Below are 20,429 nucleotides of genomic sequence, written 5' to 3'. Positions count from 1 at the left end.
GACAGTACAGAAGGAACACTATTCCACCCATTAACACCAACAATGAGGCACAATTTCTCCCAATGACACCAACAATGGGACACTATTCCTCCCTCTGAAATCAACGATGGGGCACTATTCCTCCCTCTGACACCAATGATGGGGCACTATTACTCCCATTGACACCACACACCAGCAATGGGACACAATTCCTGCTCCTGACACCAAGAATGGAGTACTATTCCTTCCACTGACACCAATGATGGAGCACTATTTCTCCCACAGACACCAAGGATGGGGCACTATTTCTCCCACTGACACCAAGGTTGGGGCATTATTCTTCCCACTGACACCAACAATGGGGCACTCTTCCTTCCACTGTCATAAACGATGGGGCACTATTCCTCTCACTAACACCAATGATGGGGCACTTGCTACCAAGGATGCCAAATATAGGACATTATTTCTCCTTTCACCTACCATAGGTGCTAAGCTATTATTTTTACTCCAACTGACCACTGATGCATTTTCTACACTAGCCACAGTCTGGCTTCCCTGAAACTCGAAGGATGTTGAACCTTTGTTTAAAAGATTGAAGATTGTTGAGTTAAAACCTCCCATAAGGTTTTTATTGCTGTCTATATCTATGCCAGGGGAAAGTGCCCTGTTTAATGAACTGCTGTCTCTGTGATTGAAAATAAGAGAGAATGTTGACAGTGGGAAAATAGACAATAATCAAAACCTGACAAGGGTTTAATTCCCCTCCAATATACTAAAAGCTGTTTTACTGATGTCTGTGTCCTGGTTAGATGGACTTTCTCTAATGTCTTATCATGGAGACAACTACAAATAAAACAGAGGTTCTAGCCATTTCCCACTCCATCCAAAAAGTTTTGATTGCTATAGTAAAGAGTATATCTTTAGATTGGGATGGTTATGGTATGTCAGAAATGCTATATGGGAGATTTTGCAAGGGCTACTGTGGAGAACAAGCTCAGATTTGGTCAAAACTTGGGTTGTGATAAAACCCAGATGGAAACTGTCATTCCAGCCCAATCAACTGTGACCAGGCCTTTCCCTGACAAACATCTATACGTGCACAAAGGGGTGGGGCTGCTTGTGACACCATTGACAAATTTAGACTAAATCCGAGCTCATCCTTACTTATAAAATTGAGCAGCGCAGGGCATTGCTGTGGGAGGAAATGAGAACTTGCAAGCTTGGCAGGGTTGGAAAATTTCAGTTTCTAATCATTATTTGTTTTATTTTCTTCCTGAAAAGAGGGATACCCTCTTAAAAAAGAAGACTACAGTGTTTTTTTGAAACAACAGTACATAGTAAGATAATACCCAATTATTTTTGAGTTGTTTATCAATTTCAGTGTTTTTATTGACAGCTGTTACTATACCAAGCTTTTATCATCTTCACCTAGAATCTGGTAATCAAACTATTTTCCACAAATCACCTTGTTATATTAGGTGCCTGAAAGCCCCACAGCTTGTGGTATCTTTAAACTTATTACAGAACTAAAGCTAGTTTGTTTTATGACTATACAGTACAGCCCCATTACCTGTGCACATGACTGCCGCAAAGACCCAGCACTGACCATATTTGACTGGGTGGCAGTCTGCTTTATACCATTGTCTTAAAATGGCAATACTCCCATTCCATGCAGAAGGACAGGTGCCATTTTCATAATTCTCACTCCAGTTTCCTTGAAGGACTCCATTATCATCATTAGAGTTAATCTAAACAGTAGAAAAACAACAGTCATTGAAAAACAGTACCAGACACTCAATCTAAAACATATACAGTACATAGTGCATATTTGCTAAACATATTTTATATTGTGTAAGGGGTTGGCTCGGTAGCGGGTGTGGGTGACCCCCTGGGTTGGTTCGCTACACAGAGAGACAGCCGAGGAGTGGTTGAAAACAACGGTCTATGGTTTATTCTTCCAATTTGCTGGAACAAGTGCAAGCATCCAAACAGCATAAATCAAACAAAACATAAAATAAACCCTGGCCACTTGGGTTGTGTACCTTCACAACACAGGAACCTACCTATGGAGTCTGTCACAACCTACTGCTGGGCAGACATTGCTGGTCATACAGCAGTAAACCAATAGTCTATTTGTTTTCACACAGAAAAAGTCCACACCACCTCACCTTCAGAAGTCTTACTCAGCTCACTGCTCTCCTTAACGCACAAAGCCTCAGGATGCAGCAATCAGTAGTCATCCTCTGGATAACATATAGAGGCCTTAATTGCCTCATTCTGAATAGCTGAAGCTTTCCAACGTCCTTAAACCTTTCTGGCTACCTCCGCAGCCGACACCTGATAGTAATTGGTGAATTGTCTAAACAAGGCAGAAATGTATCTCCCGTCTGTGACAGCACCCACAGATTTACCTGACTTCCTGTCACAATAGGTTATTGCATAGCTTTGTTACTTGTGTATAAACAAAAATCCATATTTCAGAGTGGATAGCAAAATCTTCACATCCAAAAGTGCACACCCAACTCTCGAGCTACTTACCAGCTACTCTGACCCCAAGATGGGGGTCTGGCTGCACTTTATCCCAGTATCACCATGGGATGGATAGATATCAGGAGCCAAGATTACAGGATAGGTTACCATACAACCAGGATGTTCAACAGTGGGCTCAGCAAAAGGGAGACACCAAGGAGGAACTCATAGTGTAGTAAATAAAAATACAGGCTTTGATTAAAGGTTAAAACTACTTACAAGCAGGCAGGGGTAAAATCACTATGAAAACAATTAATTACATGCAGACAATCCAGCAGGTGTGATAAAGTCACTGCTGTAGGAGGAGCTACAGTAGTGACTTTTGTCATACCCGCTGGGGTGTCTACATGTGATTAATTGTTTTATATGCAATTTTTTTCCTGCCTTCTTGTAAGTAGTTTTAATCTTCATTAAAAAGCCTGGATTTTTAATTACTATTTTTTATTACGATTTTTATTTTACTATTATTTTTTAACTTTATTACAGTTTAAAAAAAAAAAAAAAAAATCTGATCACTTTTATTGCTGTCACAAGCAATGTAAACATCCCTTGTGACACCAATATGTAGTGACAGGTACACTTTATGGAGGGATCGAGGGTCAACCCCTCCACTACACTTCCATGTATTCAAAACGCCGAAAACTGTGTTTTTGCATACAGCCGTTTTTTAAATTTGCCGCCTTTTGCAGCACAGTAACCCGGAAGTGAGGTCATGGACGCCGCCTCCGGGTTACGTCATTGGAGACCCGATCGATGCCATTTCTGGCATTCATCGGGACTCCATCCAGCCGGCGGATGTGCCGGCTGGGTGCTCGGGGCTCCCGGTGGGACTGGAGCCCCGAGCAAAGCCACGGAAGGCGGCGGGAGGGGGGGGGGGACGTCCCCTCCCGCTCACCCGTGTAAGGATCGAGCGGCTCCCGAGCCGCATCGGTCGTTACCGACGGAAAGCCGACCTTCGGCTTTAAACCACGGTACCGGGATGATGCCTCTAGCTAGAGGCATCATCCCGGTATAACCCCGCAAAGTTACCCGACGTACGGGTACGTCAATATGCGGTAAGTGGTTAAATTCAGTGAGCCAATGGGGAGATCGAGGGGGCAGGGCACAGAGTGACAGAATGGACACGGAGCTGCGGCCCAGCTCAGGTGCCCCCATAGCAAGCTACTTGCTGGGGGGGGGGGACACTCAACAGGAGGGAGGGGCGACCAGCACCAGGGAAGGGACCCGAGAAGAGGAGGATCTGGTCTGCTCTGTGCACAACCAACTGCATAGAGCAGGTACGTATGACATGTTTGTTATTTTTAACAAAAAAAAAAAATGAGACTTTAGTATCACTTTAAGTGAATTCCTTGGGGACACCCAGCTCACCAGAACTAGTGTCCCCATTGGAAGATTTCTCCTCTATTACATTTCTAGGGACAACCCAAAATGTGGAGTTTTCTTTTACTTTCTCTTTCAATGATAATGGTAAACAGGACAAATAGAGTGGGTGAATCTCCATAATAATAGCACAGACAGCAATAAAAACTGACAGGTGTTCTAATCCATCTCTACTCTATATAAACCTAAAAAAAGAATTTTGCCTTTAGTTATGCTTTAACCAAATAATGATTGCGCTCTATGATGTAGTAAAGTAAGTCAGTGGTCATTATATATTGTTGTCACTGGATAACAAACTTGAAAGCAAAGCAATCCAAACTGCAGTGTTATAGATTACATATCGAAAGGTTTTGGTTCTCTTTACTTACTGAAATTGTATACTCACCATGGCACACACTATTCGACTTATGTATACTGCACTATTTCTACAAGATAAATCCTTGAAAGCATCTTTCAGATAGTTTAAGTTCTTGTCCAACAGCTTTAAGCTTATATCCAAGATGTCTTCTTCAAACTATAATGAAAGGTCAGCTTAATATTAGTATATGGTGCAGCATCATATATACAGTATTAGAAGTCTTATTGCAAGAGAACACGAAGTATCTAGTTTTCTAGAATCCATTTGACAAATAAAGGCACCAAAAGAATATTCTGAAATCCAGTGGCGTAGCGTGGGGGGTGCAGGGGGGCCACTGGCACCGGGCGCAACATTTAGGGGGGGGGGGGCGCATCCCACGCCCGCCATCCGCAGGATCATAGCGTCCCTTTACAGACATCTCAAGTCTCCCGCATTTCGCCCTGTACTCATGGACACCCGCGAGCGCAGGGCGATATCCCGGCAGGGCTGAGGACGGCAGTGTCAGAGGTGAGCTGAGCTGTAATGACTAAATATGGAGCCGCTAATTGCCACATAGTACCATATCTTCATGCTACACCGGCTCACAGGCGGAGTGATATCAAGTGCACTCCGCCTGTGGGAGGAGGAGACATACAGAGGAAGCAGGCTCTGCTCTCTACTGCAGCCGTGTGCTTACTCTGTATGACTCCTCCTCTCACAGGCGAAGTTCACCTTATATCACTCCACCTGTGATCTTCCGGAGTCTCCCCCTGCTGTCCAGGCTGGCCGCCGATACGCAGTCTCTCCTCTCCGCTCCGGATCGCCTCCTCGAGTCGCCAGTGTCTGGACACAGAACAAGGTAAGTGATGTGCTGCCAGCCCCCGGGGGCCCAGGGAAGTGGGGGGGGGGGGGGATGTATGTGTCAGTGTATGGGGGGGGGGTCAGTCAGTGTATGGGGGGGTCAGTATAGGTGTCAGTGTGTGGGGGGGTCAGTGTAGGTGTCAGTGTAGGGGGGGGCTCAGTGTAGGTGTCAGTGTAGTGGTCAGTGTAATGGTCTAGTAGGTTTGTGTAGGGGGCGTAAATTACTTACCTTGCCCCGGGCGCTGACAACCCACGCTACGCCACTGCTGAAATCTAATAATGGCACCTGACCTACTAGTTGCCTTTTTTTACATGTTTGCAATTGCAAATTTTTTTCCCATTTGCTGAAAATCAGGGGGAAGGGGGAGGGGGAGGGGGTTTACGCAAGTGCTTAATGAGATATTACTGTGTTGGTTGTGTTAATTAATTCCTTGATTAAGCCCTCGTTCACATTGGAGCTACTTGTCATGCGATTTGACAGGTCAAATGGCATGACAGGCCACACTCTATTGCCGCCAATCGCACTGTTCAAATCGGTGGGATGCCAACTTTGCAATGCCGCACCAGTTTGAAAAATGAGTTCCTGCATTACTTTTGGGGATTTCTGATACAACTTGCATAGACATCTGTGCATGTTTCAGGAGAAGTTGCACAGTTTCTAAGCTGCAGTCAATGTGAATGGGGGCTAAATTTATTTTCTGCTGTATTTGCTGCACTGCTTAGTTAATGTTGCTCAGCAGAAGTGGTGCTGCTTGGTAGGTAAGGGTTAACTCTGTTGGCCAGACTTACCTAGGGCTTTTCCAAGGAGCACCGGCCTCTGCCATAAAAAGCATATAAAAAGGGGAACTGTATCTAGGTGAAATGTGATCACTGCTTTTTGCATGGGAAGAGAAGGAGAGAGCTGCTGAGGGTGTAATCTCTGCTTGACTACTTTACCACCCTTTGTGGAAGCCCAGTTAGGGTTTCAATGGCTATGGATGTACATGGATTTGTGCTACCAGTTATGGACTCACTGATATTTATGGACTCTTGCCTTACTAAGGACTTGAATTGACTTTATCACTTAATTCAGGTGTGACTACCTCATTGGACACCATTCAGGGGCACTAGAAAACTTTGTGAGAATTGTGATGGAGATGCTATTAAATAATGCTCAAATGTCTCAGTAAAAAATCTTTATTTTTCATCTAAATTGCCTGGTCTTAAGTCTTTCAATGGGTGCATGTATCAAAAGAACAGGGCTTAAAAAAGGGGACAAGAGAAGTTTTTAGAAATACTGTACATGGGTCTGAGAAGCTGTCCTTAGGAGGCTATAGTCCCATTCCTAATGACTATTATGTTTTTCTCACTTGCTAATGCAGTCAACCAGCCAGAAAACTGGTGACCAGGCAGCATTGACCGATACTTTAGTGGTGTAGGGGTGTTGTGCTTTGCCCCTTCACCACTACTAGGACCAACCTTGTCGCACAGAGAGCCTAGGGTTCTAGCCTGGAGTCATGGAGAGAGATGTGGGCCCCCAGGAGGAGAACAAGCATAGAGTTATGAAGAAGTTGTTTCCTGCATCCATTAGTAACATACAGAACATTGTCACTGAGAGTGAAGTGACAGACTGCTGAGTTGGTGGAGACTGGTACAAGCTCCACAGTACTGTGGTCTGCAGTGCATTAGTGGCAACAGTATAAGCATTGCCAAGGATTACAAAATGTTAACTGTGCAAGTGCTCTGCTGGCTTCTAAGTCCGGAGTCAAATAATCGCAGCTCCTGCCTGTATTACAGACATTAGCGAGTGGAGACCCACAGTGTCCCCGCTAGGGTGCCTTTAGCCCCGCCAACAGGGGGGCTTAGTACCAACACTGACGATTTTATCTTAAATTGGAGTTGGGCAGTCAAGGCCCCTTGTAAAGATGAGTTCACAATCAAAAAGGCTCCACAGGAACAATATAATTGATTTAAAGACTAAAGCTGGCCATGCACTACTCGAATTTCAGCAGATTCTTGCTGGCTTGGCCACAATTCGAGCCATGCATAGGCCTGCTGGCACTGTATCATTTGACACATTTTTTAATAGACTTTTGTTAAGAGAAGATCTGTAGAAGAAGGGGAGCCTGCGTGTTATGTGACCAGAGCTGAGAGTTGGGCCTTAAAGAACAAATTAGGTTGATTTACTAAAGGCAAATGGACTATTCACTTTGCAAGGGAATTTTCCCCAGAGCTAAGTGAATGAGCTGAAGCTCTACTGACTTTCATCATTTAATTATGTGCCAAAAAATTTCATTTTTTTTTTTTTTTTATCCTTACGTGTGATTGGGTTTTCCTGAAAAAGTTAAACTTCACCACATTCCTCGAGCTGTGTCTATGTAGGCTCCTTTGACTGTTCCATTGATCACGATGTCTGTACGTCTTTGAGTTGATGTTTACTTTGTATATATCCACTTGACCTCCGAAAGATTTACCCCTGTTCATGACCAGGCCATTTTTTGCTATACGGCACTGCGTTACTTTAACTGACAATTGCGCGGTCAAATAGAACTTTCTTTTGGTGTTTTTTTTTATTTTTATCAACACTGGTTTTTTTTTTTATTTTTTTTTGCGCTATAAATGAGCAAATACTTACAATTTTGCAAAAAAACAATATTTTTTACTTTCTGCTGTAAAAAATTGTAAAATTTAAAAAAATCTAAATCTAAATCTAGGCCAATATGTATTCTGCTGCATATTTTTGGTAAAACAAATCCCAATAAGCATATATCGATTGGTTTGCGCAAAACTTATAGCGTCTACAAACTAGGATGGATATATATATATATATATATATATATATATATATATATATATATATATATATATATATATTGGAATTTCCATTTTTTTTAATACTAGTAATTGAGGTGATCAGCGACTTATAGTGAGACTAAGATATAATGGCGGACAATCTGACACTAACTGACACTTTTGACACTTTGTGGGAACCAGTAACACTAATACAGTGATCAGTGCTAAAAATATGCACTGTCACTGTACTGAAGACACTGGCTGGGAAGGGGTTAAACATCTAGGGCAATCAAAGGGTTAAATGTGTGCCTAACCAGTGTTTATGTGTATACAATGTGTTTTTACTAAGGGATGTGCTGGATTTTATTCTCTGCTTTGTAGGGAAATAAATCCACCATATCCTAACTGATAGGACGGAGCTCTACATTGTGTACATATGCAGAGCTCCTTCCTGTGTCTCCCCTCTCCAATCAGCAGGTGCAGGCGGATATCCATTGGCCAGCACCTGCTGACCGGCTTCTGCTGTGATTAGAAGCATCCCCTATGTCAAAGTGTAGATTCACGTATATATACATTATTCTGCATAGAACAGCTGCTCTGTAGCAGTAAATCTGCTATAGAGTGGTCGTGAACTGGATATTGAATACTGTGGATTCTACACCCCCCATCATGCTCTTGCAACATGAACATCCTTTTTGCCTTTAGGAAATCAACTCCAATGTCACCTTAACATTCCTGCTAATGCAGTATATACAGTATTTGCTGGTTAGAAGTAAAAGGAATAATAAAGGAAGTTGTTTCATATTCCTATCAGTGTTTCTTGTTGGAACATATAAGGCTGGGTTCACACTTATGTGATTTGGATGCTGGTTTCCTCGCATCCGATTTGCATGACAGGAGACTGTGACCCGCTCTCAATGGAACCAGTTCACACACCTCTGGGGCGGACGGGGTCCGCACTGGAAAAGGTTCCTGTGCGTCTTTGGCTCAGTTTCAGGTCCGAATTCAGGCAAAAATTCGGACCTGATTCACACTTGAAACGGAGAACAGGGACGCATTGGACCTCCTGCCGCAGCATAGGATTACCCGGCCTTACGGTAACAGCATAATATCCATTTTGAGGGGAAAATCAAACACCATATACCTGCCCAAAGTTCCATGGACAAGGAGAAATCCATTTGTGGTTGCCTTGATAAACAAACCCGTAGTCATTAATGATGTATTCCTGTCGCTTGGGTTCATTCTCCAAGTAGACGTCATCATCTGCCAAGTTCAGACAAGAAATAAACTTACAAATTTCTGGCAGAAACTAAAACAAGTACCATCATATATACATAATTGTCTTGATTTTTATTATTTTGTTTTCAAAACAATCATGTCATTTTCTTAATCCATTCATTTTTGGATTTTTGCATTCTCATCAAGGTTTCACCAGAAGTAATTCAAGTAGCTTTTGTGATGTATTTCTGTTAGATTATTACAGTATTTTTTATTTTTATTGTAAAGCATATCTAAACTTAAGTTCAAAATGTAATATATTGCATCTTACTAGTCCTTAGATATGGTGGCTGCATTTGTTTTCTTTTTCAAGCCCTTTTTTTCACCTGGTCATCTTTCTAGTAAAACTCTTCTTGTCCTAGGGTGACAATGCTTACTCCCCATTCTCTATCTATCTAAGAAGCGCAATCACATTAAGATAGGACTACACACCTCCCCCCTTCTCATTCCCTCCATTACATAGAGGGAACAGGATCTTTAGTCCACAGAGATTACTGGGAACAATGTAATTAAGGAGAATACAGCACAGGCAGAAAGAACAGGAAGTTACTGACTCACATTATTTCTGGCAGAATCAACAGGTATTTTTTGCATGTTTCAAACAGATATAAAAATGATTTTAATGACGTATTTTCCAGAGCAAATATGAGTAAGTAAGAGAAGTTCATTGCTAATGTTTACTACACTTTAAAAAATATTATCCTATTCAAGATTTGTACTGTTTGTAATAAATCACGCTAATGATGGTCATACGTACTTTGGTTCTATTACCAGATCGATCAAAAATAATAAAATTGGCAAACAATCGGGTAGATATAACCTCCCTTTTTAATTGATGTAGAATTGATTTAGATCAGATACAATCAAAACTAAGTTGACCAGCCAGGGTGGAAAATTATCGATCATTTTACATTGATAGGTGACACTGGGATGCTTGGTTCATTAATTGATGCCCTTCTAATTCATTTGTTTATTAGATTGCATGGGAAAACAGAGGTGTGATCAAAAACTTATGATCTGATCTTCCACATATTGATCAAAATCCACTCCCTGTGTGTCGCAAATCGATCAAATTAAATCCTCTTGATAAATTCCATGTGACGAAATGCGCCGAGAAAGTGATGTCAGATGCTGGACCGAAAACCAGAAGTGAGGTATCCTTCATGCTTGTTCATACCAACGTCTCTGTATGATATAGTTGTTACCATTTAGATAAGGGATGGGGAACCTTTTTTATGCCAAGGGCCATTTGGGTATTTATAAAATCATTTGGGGGCCGTACAAAATTATCAATGTGCCTGTTATATTTGGTCAAAAATTTAATTAACTCACCCTAATGTGATGGCTGCAACTGCTTCTCTTTGGTGAGGTGTGTGATGTTACCTGGTATTGATGATGTTGCTACTCGCAACTGGTTTTCCAGGTTTGCGTCGGTCAGTCTGGAGCACAGTCGACTTTGTGGTGGTAAGTTTTGAAAAGAACTGCTGGTGGGTATAGCTGGCTGGTACTGCTGGTGGGTACAGCTGGCTGGTACTGCTGGCTCAGGCTGGTACTGCTGGCTTGTACTGCTGGCTTAGGCTGGTACTGCAGTGGGTACTGCTGGCTGGTACTGTGCTGTAGGTACTGCTGGTTGGTACTGTTGTGGGTACTGCTGACTCTGGCTGGTACTGCTGTGGGTATTACTGGCTCTGGCTGGTACTGCTGTGGGTACTGCTGGTTCTGCTGTGGGTACTGCTGGCTCTGGCTGGTACTGCTGTGGGTACTGCTGGCTCTGGCTTATACTGTTGTGAGTACTGCTGGCTCTGGCTGGTACTGCTGTGAGTACTGCTGGCTCTGGCTGGTACTGCTGGCTCTGGCTGGTACTGCTGTGTGTGCTGATGGCGGGAAATGCTGGCTAGCAGCGGCGCCGCGCTGGTGGAAGAGGTGATGTTTCCTGTATTGGTCACAGGCAGAGTGCATTTGATATCACTCAGCCTGTGACTCACTCAGACTGTCAGAACGGAGCCGGAACTATACAGGAAGCATTGGCTCCGTTCTGACAGATCAGCTGAGAGACACAGACTCAGCTGCACGGGGGGCCAGACCAAATGACCTTGAGGGCCGCATACGGCCCCCAGGACGTAGGTTCCCGACCCCTGATTTAGATCAATGCATGCACAATTTTAATATGTATAAAGCTTTTCTTTTATGACTACTACACCATGGAGTTGGTTTTGTGCTTCCTTCCATGATATTTAATGGAGTGAGCCAGTGGATATTTAGAGAGCAGGCTTGTGGGAAGGAGAGAGACACCCGATGGCCTTTTTATATATTGCATCTTGCCTGATAAGACCCAATAGTATCGAAGGGTCTAAATAACTGGTGAGAGTCCATTTAATATGATGTTTGCTGCATGGTGGTGAATTAGTTGTGGGAAGAACAAATTTCACTTTGCTATGGATCCTTTATGGACTGAACCTTTTTATGCACAAGAGTGTGGACATGAGGACTATCTTTGAAATGATATTGTATGTTCGCCAATTTATTAACACATCTGTATAATTGTATTTATGTTTTTGACTCTATTGCTTTGTGTATTATTGTGATTGTAGCGCTGGTATTAAATTATAAAACGATCAAATGAGTTTTCGATCACAGATCAATTAGTCCTATCAGGAGAGATTGGAAAGGAAATCACTAATTTATTGAAGATTGTATGGCCACCATTAGAGTACATGCACACAGTATGAAAATACAGCAACTAGTAAGCAGGATTTGGCTGGCAGAGGCTGGTAGTAAGACCCAGCATAAAAAGCACTCTATACGCTGTATGTAACGTTTCAGCGACATTTACATTTGTACAGAGAAAATGGCCCTGTTTCTCGGACAGGAGTGGATTTTCATCAATCCTTCAGTTGCTAGGATACAAGTGGCTCTTGCACTCTAAGTGCACTCTAAGTAGACTCTTGCAATGTCTGCTGTACACATGTGAACATTAGCACAAACCTTTACATGCATACAGCATAAAATACGATCCATACATATAACCTCAGACACACATTTTAATGATTGCAGGCCAAAATCACTTTTGACTGGTTTCTATGATCACTGCACCTTTTTATTCATTTTTAATTGATCTATTATGATATTCTGCAAGGTAATAAACCTAAAGAAACTGTATGCACAAGCACACCTAAAATCATGTGTGGATAGCCGGCCAGCACTTGGCAAGTGTTTGATATCCTAAAACTGCACTTTTTTTCTGAATCTTTTATATTCGGTAAATTGGCCTTTAGCTGGTCTTTAGGGCACTATTCCTCCCACTGGCACCACTGATGGGGCGCTATTTCTCCCACTGACACCAATGATGGGTCACTATTCCTCCCACTGAAGAGGAACTATTCTTCACATTAACACCAATTATGAGGTACCATTCCTCCAACTGACACTGATAATGGGGCAATATTCCTGCCACTGACACCAATGATGGGGCACTATTTCCCAACTAACACTAATGATGGGGCACTATTCCTCCCAATGACTTCAATGATAAGGCACTATTCCTCCCACTAACACTAATGATGGGGCACTATTCCACCCACTAAGACCAATGATGAGACACTATTCCTCCCACTAACACTAATGATGGGGCACTAATCCTCCAACTAGCATCAATGATGAGGCACTAATCCTACAACTGACACCAATGATGAGGCACTATTCCCCCCACTAACATGATGGGGCACTAATCTTCCCACTATCAACAATGATGAGGCACTATTTCTCCCACTAACACTAATGATGGGGCACTATTCCACTAACACCAATGACAGGGCACTATTCCTCCCACTAATACTAATGATTGGGCACCATTCCTGCCACTAACACTAATGATGGGGGACTTTTCCTCACACTGACACCAATGATGGGGAACTATTCCTCCCACCGATGGGGACCTTTTCCTCCCACCAACACCAATGATGAGGCACCATTCCTGAAACTGTCACCAATGATGGGTCATTATTCCTCCAACTGACACCAATGTTGAGGCACTATTCCTCCCACTAACATGATGGGGCACTATTCCTCCCATTAACAATAAATAATGGGGCACTAATCCTCCCACTAACATCAATAATGATGGGGTACTATTCCTCCCACTGACACCAATGATGGGGCACTATTACTCCCACTAACATGATGGGGCACTATTCCTCCTACTAACACTAATGATGGGCCACTAATCCTCCCACTAACATCAACAATGATGGGGCACTATTCCTCCCACTAGCACCAATGATGAGGCACCATTTCTCCAATTGACACCAATGATGGGGCACTATTCCTCGAACTGACACCAATAATGAGGCACTATTCCTCCCACTAACATGATGGGACACTATTCTTCCCACTAACATAAATAATGGGGCACTAATCCTCCCACTAACATCAACAATGATGGGGCACTATTCCTCCCACTGACACCAATGATGGGGCACTATTCCTCCTACTAACACTAATGATGGGGCACTGATCCTCCTACTAACATCAACAATGATGGGACAGTATTCCTCCCACTGATGGGCAACTATTCCACCCACTAGCACCAATGATGAGGCACCATTTCTCCAATTGACACCAATGATGGGGCACTATTCCTCGAACTGACTCCAATGATGAGGCACTATTCCTCCCACTAACATGATGGGGCACTATTCTTTCCACTAACATCAATAGTGGGGCACTAATCCTCCCACTAACATCAACAATGATGGGGTACTTTTCCTTCCACTGACACCAATAATAAGGCACTATTCCTCCCACTAACACCAATTATGGTGCACTATTCCTCCCACTACACAAATGATGGGCTACAATTCCTCCCAATAACACCAATGATAAGGCACCATTCCTCCCACTAGCATAATGGGGCACTATTTCTCCCACTAACATCAATGATGGGGCACGAATCCTCCCTCTAACATCAACAATGATGGGGCACTAATCCTCCCACTGACACCAATGATTGGGCACTATTCCTCCCACTGACACCAATAATGGGGCACTATTCTTCCCACTGAAGGGGAGCTATTCCTCCCTATAACATCAATGATGAGGCACCATTCCTCCAACTGACACCGATGATGGGGTACTATTCCTGCCACTAACACCAATGACGGGGCACCATTCCTCCCACTTACTCCAATGATGAGGCACTATTCATTCTACTAACACAAATAATGGGGCACTATTTCTCCCAGTAACACAAATAATGGGGCATCTTTTCTCCCACTAAAACCAATGAAGGAGTACTATTCCTCCAACTGACACCAATGATGGGGCACTATTCCTCCCACTGACAGGAACCTTTTTCTCCCACTGGCACCAATGATGAGGTACCATTTCTCCAACTGACACCAATGATGGGGCACTTTTCTTCCCACTAACATGATAGGGTACTAAAATCAATGATGGGGCACTAATCCCTCCCTCCCATTGACAGAAATGAGTGCACTATTCCTCCTACTGACACCAATGATGGAGTACTATTCCTCCCACTGGCAGCAAGGATGGAACACTATTCCTCCCACTGATTTCAATGATGAGGCACTATTCTTCCTACAAATTACCCACTGACCACAAACCCTGGCACATTTTTATAACAACCACTCATGACCAAGTGGGGTAGGTTGTTTACTCCCACTGATGCAAGGGTCATTTTCTTCTCCCACTTATCGCGATCCTCTTAACCATTTGCCGACTTTACGTCGGCAGTCAGCCCCTCACAGGCAAAGTGACGTAGGTCTACGTCGCTAGCCTGTGAGGGTCTAGAGAGCGAGCGAAGAGAGGAGAGGAGAGTACACTGCCTGCAGCCTGTATAGAAGAAGAGCCCGGCACCACAGAGCCCAGCACACCACAGAGGAGCCAGGAATCAGGATCATCGTCGGATCGTCATCGGATTGCGACCGGAGAGTGCGGGCGAGCGAAGCCGTCCGGCCGGCGGCTGACATACATTGCTCCTCATTCCTGGTCTTGCTGTAAGTTTTTTGATTTTATTTTGTGAATAAATTTTAATGGTTTTACGCTATGGGAGCCTCTCTTTTCTTTACGTGGGTGAACACTGACAATACCTCCGCCATTTGAGGAAATCAGCACCCCAGTTTGAGAGTCGGGTCCTTGGATGCTGGATCACCATACAGGCTTAACATTACCTGTATCTGGTAAGAGGCGACCCCTATTGGTTTATTTCATCATTGGCTCTGGGTTCACACTGAATTGTGATCTGCATGTTTTGCTATAATCCTTATTCCATATGGTAAGAGGCGAATCTAGCCATAAAGGTGGTGGTTCAACACGCAAATCTCACACTTTTTTGCCTTCCGTTTAAAGTTGTCCGGTAAGAGGCGACTTCAGCTACAACACGTTTTATATTTGGTTTATACCTCTATCACCTTTGGTAAGGGGTACCCATCATTATTTCAATTTTTGCACGTTTTTTATTCACTGTCATCAGTGAACAATTTTATTGGTGGAGGTTTATTCTTTTACACAATAGTATTCATTTTTCACGAACACTGGGGTGTTTAATCAAATTAGTTTGTAAGGTTTTACGCTATTGCGCTTTTACCTTTACTTCCATGATCCTGTGACCATTGAGCTAACTGTTCACGTGGACCTGGATCTACTATCAAGGTGACAAGCTTATCCAAGGAAACCGCCTTTACCTTACCTCAATCTGGTAAGCTTATACCCTTTGGGGTTCCTGGTTCCGGATCACATCTTTTCTTTATGTTTGGACTGTATGGACTTTACATCTCCATTGATCATATCATAGCGCGACTTATTATTACAATGTTTACTCCCACTGATGCAAGGGTCATTTTCTTCTCCCACTTATCGCGATCCTCTTAACCATTTGCCGACTTTACGTCGGCAGTCAGCCCCTCACAGGCAAAGTGACGTAGGTCTACGTCGCTAGCCTGTGAGGGTCTAGAGAGCGAGCGCGCGCCGCCGGAGGCGCGCTCCCGCGTGGTCACGGACCCCCCCCGCGCGTGTGACCGGCGGACCTGATGTCCGCCGGTCACTCTGCGATCGCCGCTGCAGAGGGAGAAAGTCAGACGGCTAGTGTAAACAAGCCGCCTGTCATTCTCCACTGTGTAGAAACTGTGATCACAGGGTTCTACTATGTAGGACCGTTGATCACTGGTTCTACAGCTCAACAGACAGCCAATCACAGTTAGAATCACGCCCCTAGGGACACACACAGCCCCTCCCTCTCAAATAAAGTTAACCCCTTCACTACCAGTGTCATTTTGCAGTAACAGTGCATATGTTTAGCACTGATTACTGCAGTAATGTCACTGGTAACCCCAAAAGTGTCAAAAATGTCAGTCAAGGGTCCGATCTGTCTGCCGCAATGTCGCAGTACCGCAAAAAAATCGCAGATCGCCGCCATTACGCGTTAAAAAAAACAACAAAAATGACAAAAATCTTTCCCTTTGTTAGTAAACGCGATCACTTTTGCGCAAACCAATCAAAATACGCTTTTTGCTATTTTTTTTTTACCAAACATAGGTAGCATAAAAAAAAAATGTTAAAAAATTTTGATTTTTACATTTTTTTTGGGGGGAATTTCATATAAAAAAATTTGAAAAATATTGCTATTTTTGCAAAATTGACGCTCTTTTTTTGTTTATAGCGCATGATCAAAAAATCGCACAGGTGATCAAATACCACCAAAAGAAAGCTCTGTTTGTGGGAAAAAAAGGACGTCAAATTCGTTTAGGTACAGCGTTGCACGACCGCGCAATTGTCCGTTAAAGTCACGCAGTGCCAAATCGCAACATACCCCCTGGTCAGGAAGCGGGTAAAATCTTCCGGGGCTTAAGTGGTTAAAGTCTCGAGGCTTGTGACCTGACCCTTTGTTTTGAAGGTTCTGGAAGTTTTTTTTACTATTGCCGTGTTGGTTGTTCAATAGGCGTAGTTGCTCTAACCAGCAATTAAATCCGTGTTATAATTAGGTTCATACCGAACAACAGTTGCCTTTTATTCATTGTTCCTCCTGACACTGCTATAACAGAGGCACTAGATCAGCATGCTACTGCTGTTTAAATAGTGCCACACTGACTCTGTAAGTGACAGAACACTTTTTTTCCAAATCTCTTTTACTCTGTAAGGGCCTAGAGCAGGGGTGCCCAAACTGACCTTTGACAGGTCTTTGGGACACTATTACTCCCACTGACACCAATGATGGGACACTATTCCTCCCACTGACACCAATGATGGGGCACTATTCCTCCCAGTGACACCAATGATGGAGTACTATTTCTCCCACTAACACCAATGATGGGGCATTAATCCTCCCACTGACACCAATGATAGGGGAATTTTTTTGCCCACTGACACCAATGATGGGGCACTATTCCTTCCACAGAAGGGGAACTATTTCTCACATTAACACCATTGATGAGGTGCCATTTCTCCAACTGACACTGATGATGGGGCACTATTCCTCCCACTGATTCCGATGATGAGGCACTATTCCTCCCACTAACACTAATAATGGGGCACTTTTCCTCCTACTGACACCAATGATGAGGCACTATTCCTCCCACTAACACAAATAATGGGGCACCAATCCTCACACTAACATCAACAATTATGGGGCACTATTCCTTCCACTGACAGGCAACTATTCCTCCCACTAGCACCAATGATGAGGCACCATTTCTCCAACTGACACCAATGATCGGGCACTATTCCTTCCACTAACACCAATGATGAGTTACCATTCCTCCAACTGACACCAATGATGAGGCACTATTCCTCTCACTAACAAAATGGGGCACTAATACTCCCACTGACATAATAGGGAACTAATACTGCCAATAACATCAACAGTGACAGGGCACTCATCCTCCCACTGACACCAATGATGAGGCACTATTCCTCCAACTAAAATGAATGAAGGCGCACTATTCCTCCCACTAACATGATGGGGTACTATTACTACCAATAATATCAATCATGGGGCACTAATCTTCTCACTAACATCAACAATGATACAGCACTATTCTTCATACTGAAACCAACAATGAGGCACTATTCTTTCCACTCATGCCAAAAATGGGGAATAATAATTTTTCCCATTGACAGAAATGATGAGTGCACTATTCCTCCTACTGGCACCAATGATGGCGCACTATTTTTTCCTACTGGCACCAATGATGGTGCACTATTCCTCCTACTGGCACCAATGATGGAGCACTATTCTTCCTACTGGCACCAATGATGGTGCACTATTCCTCCTACTGGCACCAATGATGAAGCACTATTCCTCCCACTGACACCAATGATGGAGCACTATTCTTCCTACTGGCACCAATGATGGTGCACTATTCTTCCTACTGGCACCAATGATGGTGCACTATTCCTCCTACTGGTACCAATGATGGAGCACTATTCCTCCCACTGGCAGCAAGGATCAGGCACTATTTATCCTACAGATGACAATTATGAGGCATTCTTCCTCACATTGACACCAAGAATGGGGATTTTTTAACTCCCACTGACCACAAACCCTTCACTTATCACAATCTGATCCTCCTAAAGTCTCAAGTTTTGTGACGTGACCCTTTGTTTAGAAGGTTCTGGAGTTTTTGTTTTAACTATTGTTGTTTGTTCAATAGGTGTACAGGTAGTTGCTCTAACCAACAATTAAATCAGTGTTATAATTAGGTTCATACAGAACAACAGTTGCCTTTTATTCATTGTTTCTCCTGGCACTACTATGACAGAGGCACTGGATCATCATGCTACTGCTGTCTAAGTAGTGCCACACTCACTCTGTGACAAAACGCTTTTTTTTTGCCATCTGTTTAAACTGACTAAGGGCCCTTTCAGACAGGCGGTAATACTGACCTCTGAAAAGCGATACACAGTGGATCACTTTTCAGAGGGTAGTATAGCAGCAACTAGAAGGAGTTCAGGACATGCCACTGCCTCCTCTTGATGCCTTTTTTTTACTATTTCATTTATTTTTCATTTATTTTATTTTTTTACAGGAACTTATATAGATCTGTCAATTTATGCAGCACTTCATATATACATATTGTACATTCACATTAGTCTCTGCCTTAGGGACCTTAGATTGTAAGCTCCTTTAACTTCCATTGATACATACTGTACATACTCTGGGGCCAATTTAGACAGGATCCAATTACCTACCAGCATGTCTTTTGGAGTGTGGGATGAAATAGGAGGACCCGAAGGAAACCCATGCAGGCACAGGGAGAACATGCAAAGTCCAGGCAGGTAATTTTACTTTTTCTGTATCAAATAGCAATTGTACATTGCAAGATCATGTTGCAAGAGTGAGCCAAACATTTGGCTCTTGGTTGCAGTGCATCCCTATTGATCTCAGCCAGCTGTTAAACCGCCCTCCCAGTTGCCAGTGTGAAAAAGCCCTAATTTAGACATTCCCATCTCTCCTAGGAGTACGATAGAGGGTGTGCCCCTCCTCTAAATCATTAAACTGTTTGCAGAACAGCAACTGCAGAAAGAACTTGCAGCAAACTTGAGTTGTTGCATTGCATTTGCCGCCTGCTGTCTGCAAGTGGTAAATATGCAATATCAATATGGATTTTTTTCAGCGGATTAAAAAGAAAAACAAAAAAAAAAAGATATTATGTTTTTATGTTTTAGTATGTAAAGAAAGTCAAATTGTGTTAAAAAAAATTTCCATTTAATGCTTTAGACATACCTGCACACCAGGGGTTGAACAGAAGCACAAACGTCCCTAGCTGATAAACTGCCGCTTTACTCCCCTTGGAAAGCTGAATCTTTAGAGTGTATTGTCCAATAATAGCATTGGGTGACGGCATGATGATGATCACCACTGATTCAGATCCATTGTACTCCAGAGCAGCACTCCAGGCTCTTCTGTTTAATGCCTTTGTTATGGGAAATATGACTTTTGTTCCAGAAGGCTGGTCAGGCCATGGTCCTATTAACACAGAACAGTAAAAGTATATGAATAAGGGTGGATCAAAGAGAAGATTCATTGTTAAAGCTCGGTATTAGTCAAGATGTCATATTAAATTCTTATTTGTCAAAGAATGTTATTGTTTACGTTACCGATCCTTCATGGTTTCATGGAGGGGAATCACTTGCCTGTCTCCGCAATGCAGAGAATGTTGTCTCTCCCTTCTTCAAATCCTCTTGCTTTAAAGTGTAAGAGGAATGAAAACGGCTGTCCTCTGCGAAGGATAAGACGCCTGTCGCTAAATTCTATTGTATGGTGCAAGGTGTTGTT

General features: G+C 43.1%; 1 protein-coding gene across 1 annotated transcript in view; it reads right to left on the bottom strand.

Annotated features, from left to right (window-relative positions):
- The window catches only part of LOC309567357 (uncharacterized protein), a 113,157-nt gene extending 93,041 nt beyond the window's left edge, over positions 1-20,116 (bottom strand). Inside the window, exons 1-4 of the mRNA XM_082272772.1 lie at positions 19,878-20,116; positions 9,003-9,121; positions 4,274-4,402; positions 1,550-1,727 (exon numbers count right to left, since the gene is read on the bottom strand). Of these exons, the coding sequence (XP_082128898.1) occupies positions 1,550-1,727; positions 4,274-4,402; positions 9,003-9,121; positions 19,878-19,998 (547 nt within the window). The 5' untranslated portion in view covers positions 19,999-20,116. The remainder of the gene's footprint in view (positions 1-1,549; positions 1,728-4,273; positions 4,403-9,002; positions 9,122-19,877) is intronic.
- Between the last annotated feature and the right edge of the window lie 313 nt (positions 20,117-20,429).

The sequence above is a fragment of the Pelophylax lessonae genome (genome assembly GCF_965119305.1).
Source record: "Pelophylax lessonae genome assembly, chromosome: 11".
Classification (NCBI taxonomy): domain Eukaryota; kingdom Metazoa; phylum Chordata; class Amphibia; order Anura; family Ranidae; genus Pelophylax; species Pelophylax lessonae.
The sequence above is the reverse complement of the archived record's forward strand: the minus strand, read 5'-3'. Positions and strand labels throughout refer to the sequence as shown.